The sequence below is a fragment of the Anas platyrhynchos genome, chromosome 2 (genome assembly GCF_047663525.1).
Source record: "Anas platyrhynchos isolate ZD024472 breed Pekin duck chromosome 2, IASCAAS_PekinDuck_T2T, whole genome shotgun sequence".
In the NCBI taxonomy this organism is placed as follows: Eukaryota; Metazoa; Chordata; class Aves; order Anseriformes; family Anatidae; genus Anas; species Anas platyrhynchos.
In genome coordinates this window covers 99286643-99298856 of record NC_092588.1, presented here as the reverse complement: position 1 = coordinate 99298856, position 12214 = coordinate 99286643, and the positions used below count along the sequence as shown (strand labels likewise).

Here is a 12214-nt window from a genome sequence, read left to right as displayed (position 1 = left end):
GGATTTGTGTAATTTTTTAAAGTATCTTTTGCATTACGTCACAAGTAAGATTGTATTATTTGCTAAAACAAGTTTGTACATTATTCAACAAACACCCCAAACATTAAGTTGGAATTTTTGCCTTTAGAGGCGTTTTATTCTTACAGCAGCAATTCACTGAGAGGTGGAATTAAGATAAACTGGTGTGTATCTATACAGCCCAGTAGTCCACATGGACTCAAGATATGTTTAATCCTGTGTGTTTGTTCTTTAACAACAACAACAAAAGAACATTGTTCTCAGAAGTACTGCATGAATTATTTTGTTTGAATTAATTAAATGTTTTTTCAAAGTTTTTATTTTGTCTATTCACTGCAGTGGAATATAACTTTATTTTTTCAATTAATTAACTTAACTTCATGGAAGCAATGGCAAAAACAAACTAAATTAATTAAAGGTTTATGTAAAAAATGATATTTGTTATAAACAATAGAATAAGTGACTTGTAACTATACTTGCAATTTTCCTGTGTATGTGTTTGTTTGTTTTTTCTAATTTGATTATTTTGTTATATTTGGAATACTCATATTCTTTAAATCTATATTCTCTAACAGAAGATTCTTGAATTGGAGAGCTCTCTTGCAAAGTATTCACGAGATGACAGAGACCGATCAGAGGAATTGAGCACTCTGGTGGAGTCTGAAAAAAAGCAACATAATAAGGAAATTAATGATATGGTTGAAAAACACAAGAAGGAATTGGAGAACATGCAACAGCAGCAAGAAAAGCTTTGGACGGAAAAATTTCAAATTCTAAAGCAACAACATGTAGTTGAAATAGAAAAAATGAGAGAAAAGCAAGAACAAGAAATAGATACAATATTGAAAGAGAAAGAAACAGTTTTCCGTACACATATAGAAGAGATGAATGAAAAAACTTTAGAAAAACTTGATGTGAAACAAACTGAGTTAGAAGCACTGTCATCTGAGCTATCAGAAGCACTAAAAGTACGTCTTGATTTAGAAAAAGAACTCTCAGAATTGAAAAGTAAAGCAGGTGAAGCAAAGCAAGAATTGGAAGGAAAGTTGGAAGAAGAGAGGAATCAGCACAAAGAAGAGGTTGAAACTATGTTAAAAGAGCATGAGATCTCTATTCAAGGAGTCGAGAAGGTACTCAAAGAAGAACTGAATCAACTTAAGCAATTATTGGAGGAGAAGGACAGACATCTGGAGGAAATAAAAGCACATGAGCAGAAGCTAAAAGAATCTGCAGAAAGATCTGAAGCTGAACTTGTCCAAGTGTCTGCAAAACTAGAGGAGGTTTCGCAGTCTTATCAAAATACTTCTAATGAGCAGGCAAGGACATATGAAGAGGAATTAGCAAAGCTGCAGCACAAACTGACAGATCTGGAAGGAGAAAAATCACAGTTTAGAGAGCAGTTAGAAAGAACTGAATCCCAGCTGAGTGAAATCAAGAATGAATTAGAATCATACATGTCCCAGGTACATGACCTGAAGCAGCATTTGCAAGAGCAAAGCAATGAAAATACACAGAAAGTAACCTCTCTCACACAACAGTATGAATCCCAACTGAAGGATCTGCAAAGAGAGGCTGATGAGACAAAGCAAAGTCTAACTGAGAAGGAAAAGGAAATTGAACACATGAAGAAGTTACAGAATGAACAAGTTGAAGAGCTTAAACAGAAATTGTTAGCCACAGAGGAAAGAACTAGTGCTCTACAAGGAGAATGTGAAAATAAACTGAAACGTCAGGAAAATAAAATGGAGAAAATGAAGCAGAAATCAAAAGATATGCAGGAAGCCTTTAAAAAGAAACTTGCCGAGCAGGAATCTAAACTAAAAAGAGAGCTTGAAAACAAGCAGTTGGAGTTCAATCAGAAAGAGAGCGAATTCAATGCTAAAATGCTAGAAATGGCACATGCCAGCTCAGCCGGAATCAATGATGCTGTGTCAAAACTGGAATCTAATCAGAAAGAGCAACTGGAGAGTCTTGCTGAGGCTCATAGGAGGGAGTTGGAAGAAGTTACCCAGAGCTGGGAAAAGAAACTCAATCAGCAGGTTGAAGAGCTCCAGGAAAAACATGAAATGGAACTGCAGGAGAAAGAGCAGGAAGTTGGAGACCTGAAACAGAAACTTGCCACCTTCAGTGCTGAGAAGGAGGGCTCCAGAACAGAAATAACCCGACTGAAGGAAGAACAGGTGAAGAGGGATGAGACCCTGAACCAGTTACAAGAACAGCTAAAGCAGTCATTGGCTCATGTGAATGCTTTGTCAAGTAGTGAAAGTGACCTGAAAACACAGCTCCAAAAGTTGGAAGGTGATCTTAGTCTGTCCCTGAAAGAGCAATCGGGGCTTCAGGAACAGCTCAGTAAACAGAAAGCAATTGAAGAAAAGGACAAAGCCAAAATTACTGAGCTGGCTGATATGCTGAAAACACTTGAGGAGAAACTCCAAACTGTGCAGTTTTCTCAAGACAAAGATCATGAAAATTATGAGAAAAAAATGGAGGCATTTCAACAACAAGAAACTGAGTTTAAGAGGTTGTCGGGAGACCTTATAGCACAATTGGATGCTTATTGGAAGAATGCTGGAGATATGTTGCAAACAAAAAGCAGTGAATTAATTGAAAAGTGTAATGAAAAAATTGGTGTAGTAACATGTAAAATTGCAGATTGTGAGCGCCAAACTATAAAAGTTAAAGAAGTGGTATTAGCTAAAATAAAAAAAAATCTTGAGCTAGAAGCTCAACTTAGAGTAGTAACAGAGAATCATTCTGCTGCCAGTAGTTCTTTACAAAAGTCAATGGAGCAGCTGCAAGAAAAGGACAACTTAATTAGGTCCATGAGAGCTGACATTGAAGGACTTGTAACAGAAAAAGAACAATTGCAAAAAGAAGGAGGGCACCAGCAGCAGGCAGCATCAGAAAAAGAAACTTGCATAACTCAGCTCAGGAAAGAGTTATCTGAAAATATCAACGCTGTCACCTCAATGAGAGAGGAGCTCCAGGAAAAAGAATCAGAGATCTCTGCTCTCAACAGAACAATTAATGAGCTTAATGTTAAACTTGAAAGTATGGTAAGTTTAACAGAGAAGGAAGAAGCCATGTCTCTGTTAAGCAAGCAACATGAAGAGGATCGATTGCAGTTGTTAAACCAGGTACAGGAGTTATCGACCACTGTTGAGACGCTGAGTCAGGAAAAAGCATCAGCTCTCGAGCAGGTAGATCATTGCACAGCCAAGCTGTCAGAGTGGAAGATGAAAGCACAAACAAAATTTACACAAAATCATGAAGCTATTAAAGATTTGCAGAGCAAACTTGAACTAAGCAATACCCAAGCCAATAGAAAAGATGAAGAGCTAAATAAGCTGAAAGAGGAGCTGGCTAAACAAGGCAAAAGTCTGGATAGCTTAAAAAGTGCATTGGAACAAAAGCAAAACAGGATAGAAAAACAAAAAAGTGAGTTAACTGCAGAGTTAAAAATCCAAGCTGCAAGACTTGCTGAACTAGAAGAACGCATTGCTCAGAAAACTTCAGAAAATGATTCCTTGATGGAGGAACTTAAAAAGTATAATGAACAGAAAGAGACAGAGCAACAAGAGGTAGCTTGGCAACTCCAGCAGGCGGAGAAGGTGGCTTTTGAAAAAGACAATAGGTTTAAAGAGGCTGAAGAAAAGGTGCTTGATCTTGAAAAGAAAGTAGATTCACTGAAAGCTGAATTTGAAGCAAAAGAGAGGGAATTTGTTCAAATGAAATCATCAATACTTAAAAGCAAGGAGGAAGAACTGAAAGAATTAGAAGAGAGACTGAATGCGGAGAGTAGCACTAAGTTGGCAGATCTGAAAAAGAAGGCAGAGCAAAAAATCGGTTCTATTAAAAAGCAATTGATGACTCAGATGGAAGAAAAGGAGCGGCTAGAGAAATTTAAGCAAGATAGAGAAAATCAGTTAAGAGACTTAGAACAAAAAGTGCAGGAAAGAGAGGCCAAAATTGGATCATTAGAAGAACAAATCCAGAAGTCAACAAGAGAGTCTACAGAATTAGAGAAAGAAATGCTGCAAAAAGTAGAGAGTGCAAAAGCTGCTGTAGAGCAGGAAAAAAATGAAATGCTTGAGAGTACCCAACGGATGTATGAAGAGAAAATTCACGTGTTACAGAAGGACCTGACAGAAAAAGATGAATTGTTGAAGAAGTATGAAAAGGAACAACGAGAAAGTAAAGACTCTCATCTAGAACTGCAAAACAAACTGGAGGAACTCCTTAAAAAATTAGAATGTGTTGAGAAGAGAAATCATGAGGAGCAGAGCGTGACTGAAAGCCTCAGGAAAGAACTTGAGGAGCAAACTAAAAAATACTCATTGTTAGTGGATGAGCATGCTCGGTGTGGTGGTGATTTAGCAAGCAGTAGGGAAGAACTGAAAGCTAAAGAACAAAAGCATTTGGATATGGAGAACATAATTGGAGATTTCCAGAAAAAGTTGCAGGAAAAAGAGTCAGTCAGTCAATCTTTAGAACAGAAGGTAAGAGAGTTGGAAAATAATCTGGTGAGGGTAAATGAAGGTCACAAGATGGAGATGGATGATGCGAGTTTGAAATACAAAGAAAAACTAGAAAGTTTACAGCAACAACTGGAGGAAAGAAATGACCACTTGAAAGCTTTTGAGGAAAATGTTGAAGAAAAAGCTAAATCTGGTTTGGAGATGCAGAAGTTACTAAGTGATATGCAGAACCAGCAGAAGGATTTGCAGGCTAAACTGGAAGAGACTGAAAGAGAGAAACAAAAACTACGTAAAGATGTAAACAGTCTTCAAAAAGACTTGCGTACTTTGCGAAAAGAGCATCAGCAGGAGCTTGACATAGTTAAGAAAGAGTCCTTAGAAGAAATGGAACAAAAAATCAGGTAAATTCTTTGTTCCTGGTCTGGTTAACATTTCTTTGCTTTATTTTTAACTAAAACCATAAGACCACTTTTTTATAGTTTGGTTTGTAACAATGACTGTTATTTTTTCTGTGATTTTTCTAAATAGATTTAAAGAAACAGCAAGAAAAGAACAACTTGATAGTAGCACTTCATGAACACACAAAACATTGAGTCAACAGTTTAAAAGGTGGTTTGTCTTTTGACAAACTAATACCACTTTTGATCTGTTTCAGTGATGGTTATTTTCAGCATTAACAGAACATAAAATACACTTTTAGTTCCCTGAGACGGGAAACAAAGTCTGTTAAAGCTTAATTCTGAGGGCTTTGTATCCCTACTCTCTGAGGCATCTTAGCAGGCATTGAAAATTCAGATTGTGAACTTGGGAAGAGGAGGAGATGGTAGAAGGCAAATGATATCAAGAATTGTTCATAATGTACTGCAGAAACTGTAGTATGCTCTTCAGTGCTCTAATAGTTTCCCAAGTAAAGAAGTCCCTCAAAACTCTGCCTGTAAGGAACCCATTCTTTACTTCTGATTCTTCATCTTCCTCGGGGGTTGGGGGAGAAGCCCACAAAAAAATCTTCTGGAGGAGGCGTGAGGGAGCCTGGTGGTTCAATTCTTTTCTTTTTAATGAAACACCTGTACCTTCCAGGTGAATTCAGTGGGAAGGACAATCCCACAGAATTCATCTAATTCAAAGCCAGCCCATTCTAAAATAGTTTTGGAGATATTCCCAGATTTCCTACCTTGCTAAGCTATTCTAATAGTCTCTTTAAACTTTTATTTCCTCAGTGTATGTTTTTGACTTCTTTGTACAGGTGGGAACAAGAAGATACTGAATTAAAGCACAACTCCACGTTAAAGCAGTTAATGAGAGAGTTCAATACTCAGCTGGCTCAAAAAGAAATGGAATTCGAAACAGCCTTAAAAGAGACGATCAGTAAGTGGAGTACTAATGTAACTGTAATTAAGAGAGGCTAAAAGGTAGCCAGAAAATGGATCTTCAGATGTTTTGGGCAAGACATTTTACCTGGGATTCTGATAAAGACATATATTTTATGACTTAGTGCTGCCTACAGAAATCAGGGAAAACCTCTCTTAGCAAAGCACATACAAATGTTAATTGTAGCACAATTAGGAAAACACATGTAGTTGTTCTTCCTTTGCCTATAGGCTCTTTGATCTTGCACTGTTTATGTTTGCATCTGTCATGGCAAGAGTTATCCATGGTAGCTATTGAAACTAAGTATCTGTCACATGTACCAAAAAAACAGGTTCTTTTAGAGGTGAAAGCACATTGGTGCTTTCACCTCTAATGGAAAGCGCATTGAGTGCACCCTCAGTAAGTTTGCAGATGACACCAAGTTAGGTGCGTGTGTCGATCTGCTCGAGGGTAGGAAGGCTCTGCAGGAGGATCTGGATAGGCTGCACCGATGGGCTGAGGTCAACTGCATGAAGTTCAACAAGGCCAAGTGCTGGGTCCTGCACCTGGGGCGCAATAACCCCAAGCAGAGCTACAGGCTGGGAGATGAGTGGTTGGAGAGCTGCCAGGCAGAGAAGGACCTGGGAGTGATGGTGGACAGACGGCTGAATATGAGCCAGCAGTGTGCTCAGGTGGCCAAGAAGGCCAACGGCATCCTGGCTTGTATCAGAAACAGTGTGACCAGCAGGGCTAGGGAGGTGATCGTCCCCCTGTACTCGGCTCTGGTGAGGCTGCACCTCGAGTACTGTGTTCAGTTTTGGGCCCCTCGCTACAAGAAGGACATCGAGGTGCTTGAGCGGGTCCAAAGAAGGGGGACGAAGCTGGTGAGGGGCCTGGAGAACAAGTCCTACAAGGAGCGGCTGAGGGAGCTGGGCTTGTTCAGCCTGGAGAAGAGGAGGCTGAGGGGCGACCTTATCGCTCTCTACAGATACCTTAAAGGAGGCTGTAGTGAGGTGGGGGTTGGCCTGTTCTCCCACGTGCCTGGTGACAGGACGAGGGGGAACGGGCTAAAGTTGCGCCAGGGGAGTTTTAGGTTGGATGTTAGGAAGAGCTTCTTTACTGAAAGGGTTGTGAGGCATTGGAACAGGGTGCCCAGGGAGGTGGTAGAGTCACCATCCCTGGAAGTCTTCAAAAGACGTTTAGATGTAGAGCTTAGGGATATGGTTTAGTGGGGAATGTTAGCGTTAGGTTAGAGGTTGGACTCGATGATCTTGAGGTCTCTTCCAACCTAGAAATTCTGTGATTCTGTGATTCTGTGGTAAGTTTTCGTTGTAATACTACTTTGGCTTTAGCAAAACAAACCTGTTACACTCTGTTTTTGACTGAAGGATGCCTTTTAGTGAAATTTACAGAATAATGGAACATCCCGAGTTAGCAGGAATCTATAAGGATCATCAAGTCCAACTCCTGGCTCCACACAGGACCACCCAAAAATCAAACCCTTTGTCTGAGAGCATTGTCCAAACGCTTCTTGAACTCCAACAGACTTGCTGCCTTGACCACTGCCATAGGGAGCCTGTCCCAGTGCCCAACCACCCTCTGGGTGCAGAACCTTTCCCTAACCCCCAGCCTGACCCTCCTCTGTCCCAGCTCCATGCCGTTCCCTCGGGTCCTGTCGCTGTCCCCAGAGAGCAGAGCTCAGCGCCTGCCCCTCCGCTCCCCTCGTGAGGGAGCTGCAGGCCACCATGAGGCCTCGCCTCAGTCTGCTCTGCTTGAGGCTGAGCAAACCAAGGGACTTCATCTGCTCTTCATACGTCTTGCACTCTAGACCCTTTACCATCATTGTAACCCTACTTTGGACACTAATACTTTTATTTCCTTATATTGTGGTGCCCGAAACTGCACATGGTACTCAAGGTGAGGCCACACCAGCATAGAATCAGAATTGTGTTTTCTTAGCTGAGTCTTGCAGACTTCATTCGCTATTACCAATAACAGGTACCAGATGTGTTTCGTGTCTGATTGCTATGCCCATGTGGTTATAACTAGATTGCAGCATGTTTCAGATTTTTTTCTGAAAAAGTTGGAGGTTGAAAGAAGGTATCTCTTGACTCCACAGTTACTGAAAGTGCACCTCTAAGTGAGGTATTTCTGAAAATTCTGAGCTGTTTCAGATCCCTTCTATAGATAGAGTAGGAGATGGAATTACTTGATAAATATTGGTTGTGATGTTAACTTTTAGAGAAGTTCCAGCATCAGGCTGAAAAAACTGATCTGGATGCCAAACTGTAAACAATAAAATTCATACATATTAGAGTCAAGTGACATAATTGTCACTGTTATGGTGAAAAATGAATTCTTTTGGCAAGTGTTCTTTATAGATGCCTTTCATGGTTATCTTTAACCTGTTCTGTAATACTGTTGCGACAATGATCTATCAAAATAAGTATGTTTTTTGATGTTGCCTGTTTTTTTTTGTTGTTGTTGTTTGTTTTTTACAGGTAAAGCCCAGGAAGTAGAGTCTGAATTGATAGAAAACCATCACATAGAGACAACACAGTTGCATAAAAAAATTGCAGAAAAAGATGATGATCTAAAAAGAACTGTGGAAAAATATGAAGAAATGCTTGAGGTATGTTTCTGAAAAGTGATACGCCCACATACATTTCAAAAATAATTCTCCTTTTTTTCATTACAAAACTTGTCAGAAAATCAATGCATTCCAGTAAAGTTCTTCTGAATATCACTGAATTATACTTTACATGTGTGGTGTCCTAGTTTCCAATTAAAATGTTTTATGAACATGTAAAAACACCAGAAACCAGGCCCTGTCTCTGATCCAGTAAAAACTATCTGCTTAGGTCTTTGTCCTCAAGCAGTTTTTTCTGTGCTCCAGTTTGAAATGAATGTAAGCAAGTTACATGTAAGTCTTAAGTTCTACTAGATGTTGTTGTTGTTTCTTGTAAGTTTTTAAACAGTGTTTATATGTCATCCTCATGGTCTAGCTCCCTTCTGTGATACTCTGTCTGCAGTGGTGCCATAGCCCTTAAAGTAAGGTTCTGTTTTGTACAGGGTGCAGTCTGTTTGTGTAGTTTTCATGCTGGTAAAGCTCTTTTTTAGTTCTAAGTGAACAGTCTGTCTGCATGACATTTGCAGATAAACATAGTAACATTTCAACCAGAAGTTAGCAGCCAGGGATGACTTCTATTTTAGCCGGGTTAGGAGTTCACGTAGAGCAAAAATGCCTGACTACAAAAGACTGAATGTTTTTTGTTGCTAGACTGTATGTTGTATTGGGATGCAGACTGTAATTTTGGTAACTTTAGTCCTGTTTGCACAAAGAACCATTAAAAAGATTGTTTCTTGAATAGTACTATTGGTAATAATTGTAAGAGAACTTGTGTTTATGTTCAGTTAACCAGTCCAAAGAGCTATATATTGAACATGTCTGAGTGCTTTATGCTAAAAATCCCTAACTTGTAGGTAGATTTTATCTTTTGCTCCGTTTCTGGACATCTGGCAATTTGGGTGGGTGTGGCAGGCTTATTCAAGTCCTAACTTTAAAGGTCCGAATAGGTCTGTGATTGGAATTTATGCAAATGTAATTCCTTTCTATTTTCTCATACATTTAGTCTGTATGTGTGTCAGAAACATACATGCTGTACATGGCGCATAATCTTGTTGGTGTAGGCTAATTTGACTTTTTTGTTTGGAGGACGTGAATGACAATGTTAAAACTGCAGTAAGCTGTAGTCTTGATATTTTATTTTTATTTTTTTTACCTGATGGTGTATTTGTGTGTTTTTCTGTTATTTGGGGAGAGAAAAAAAAAACACAAAACAAAACAGAGAATTTGCCTTGTTTGCTGAAGTTATTGCAAGAACCTCAAAAGTGGAAAAATACTTATGTTAAATTGAGTGTGTGTCCTATTCGTTGAGATCCCTACTAAAAATAGGAACATATGCATCCACAGCTGTATGGATTTTCTCAATTTAATATGGAGTTACCAGTTACTACTCAAGGGATACCTGACTTGACTCGTGGTAGGGTTGAGAAACTTTGCATCAAGACATTTATGCAGAGAAGTTTCTCTGTCACATACGGTAAGAAGATGAAGCAAAAATAATGCCAGTTTCAAGAACGAAGCTTGCACGTGTAATTGTGGAGCTTTTTGCTGGTTTTTAAATGTGGTTAATGATGCTAAAAATTTGACTAATTTGATGTGAATATATATTAAAGACTAGAAAGAATAATTATAGAATCATAGAATATCCTGAGTTGGAAGGGACCCTTAAGGATCATCAAGTCCAACTCTTGACACCGCACAGGTCTACCCAAAAGTTCAGACCATGTGACTAAGCGCACAGTCCAATCTCTTCTTAAATTCAGTCAGGCTCGGTGCAGTGACCACTTCCCTGGGGAGCCTGTTCCAGTGTGCAACCACTCTCTCTGTGAAGAACTTCCTCCTGATGTCAAGCCTAAACTTCCCCTGCCTCAGCTTAACCCCGTTCCCGCGGGTCCTGTCGCTAGTGTTAATGGAGAAAAGGTCTCCTGCCTCTCGACCCCCCCTTACGAGGAAGTTGTAGACTGCGATGAGGTCTCCCCTCAGCCTCCTCTTCTCCAGGCTGAACAGGCCCAGTGCCCTCAGCCGTTCCTCGTACGTCTTCCCCTCCAGGCCTTTCACCATCTTCGTAGCCCTCCTCTGGACACTCTCCAACAGTTTCATGTCCTTTTTATACTGTGGTGCCCAGAACTGCACACAGTACTCGAGGTGAGGCCGCACCAGCGCAGAGTAGAGCGGGACAATCACCTCCCTCGACCTACTAGCGATGCCGTGCTTGATGCACCCCAGGACACGGTTGGCCCTCCTGGCTGCCAGGGCACACTGCTGGCTCATATTCAGCTTGCTGTCTACCACGACCCCCAGATCCCTCTCTTCTAGGCTGCTCTCCAGCGTCTCATCGCCCAGTCTGTACGTGCAGCCAGTGTTTCCCCGTCCCAGGTGCAGGACCCGGCACTTGCTCTTATTGAACTTCATGCAGTTGGCGATCGCCCAGCTCTCCAACCTATCCAGATCCCTCTGCAAGGCCTTTCCACCCTCAACAGAGTCCACAACTCCTCCAAGTTTGGTGTCATCGGCAAACTTGCTCAAAATACCTTCTATTCCTACATCCAGATCGTTTATAAAAATATTGAAAAGTACCGGCCCTAAAATGGAGCCCTGAGGGACCCCACTGGTGACCGCCCGCCAGCCTGACGCAGCCCCATTCACCATAACCCTTTGGGCCCTGCCCGTTAGCCAATTGCTCACCCATCGTATGATGTTTTTATTTAGCTGTATGCTGGACATTTTGTCCAGTAGGATCCTATGGGAAACCGTGTCAAAAGCCTTGCTGAAGTCCAAAAAAATCACATCAGCTGTTTTCCCTTGGTCCAGCATACGGGTGATCTTATCATAAAAGGAAATCAGGTTAGTTAGGCAGGACCTACCCTTCACAAACCCATGCTGGCTGGGACCAGTGACTGCTTTGTCCCCCAGGTGCGCCTCAATAAGTTCGAGAACCATCTTCTCCATGATTTTACCAGGCACTGACGTGAGACTGACAGGCCTGTAATTGCTAGGGTCTTCTTTCTGACCCTTCTTGAAAATCGGCACAACATTTGCCAGCTTCCAGTCTACCGGGACCTCTCCAGACTCCCAGGATCGTTGAAAAATAATTGAGAGAGGTTCCGCGATGACGTCCGCCAGCTCTTTCAGCACCCGGGGATGAATCCCATCCGGACCCATGGACTTGTAGGGATCCAGGTGGAGTAGCAAATCCCGCACACATTCAGGGTCGGTTGGGAGTTTGTCATCCCCACCGTCCCGGTCCTCCAGCTCAGGGCACCCTGGGTCCCGAAGCCCATCATCGGCATTGAAGACAGAGGCAAAGAAGGCGTTAAGCGTCTCTGCTTTGCCTATGTCATCGTCTGTGAGAAGTCCTTCCCTATCAAGGAGCGGCCCTATGTATTCTTTAGTTCTCCTTTTTCCATTCACATATCTAAAAAAACCCTTTTTATTTTCTCTCACAGACACAGCCAGCTTCAACTCTAGGTGTGCTTTAGCCACATGAATTTTCTTCCTACAAACACGAACAGCATCCCTGTATTCTTTCCATGTCACCCGGCCCTCCTTCCAGTAGCGAAACACTCTCTGTTTCCGCCTAATCGCCATAAGAATGTTCCTGGTCAGCCACGCCGGCCTCCTGCCGTGCCTGCCTGACTTGCGGTATTTAGGAATTACCTGTTCTTGTGCTTCTAGGAGGCATCGCTTAAAGAGTGACCAGCACTGGTGGACATCAAGGCCTTCAAGAGCAGCTTCCCAGGGGACC

At 41.4% G+C, this 12214-nt stretch overlaps 1 protein-coding gene across 9 annotated transcripts in view; it reads left to right on the top strand.

Annotated features, from left to right (window-relative positions):
* GOLGA4 (golgin A4) overlaps window positions 1-12214 on the top strand; it is a 65507-nt gene that overhangs the window by 34574 nt on the left and 18719 nt on the right. For all 9 annotated transcript variants that reach the window (XM_027451376.3, XM_027451374.3, XM_027451373.3 and 6 more), the window contains 3 exons: window positions 594-4897; window positions 5740-5861; window positions 8345-8475. In XM_027451376.3, coding sequence (XP_027307177.1) covers window positions 594-4897; window positions 5740-5861; window positions 8345-8475 — 4557 coding nt within the window. The remainder of the gene's footprint in view (window positions 1-593; window positions 4898-5739; window positions 5862-8344; window positions 8476-12214) is intronic.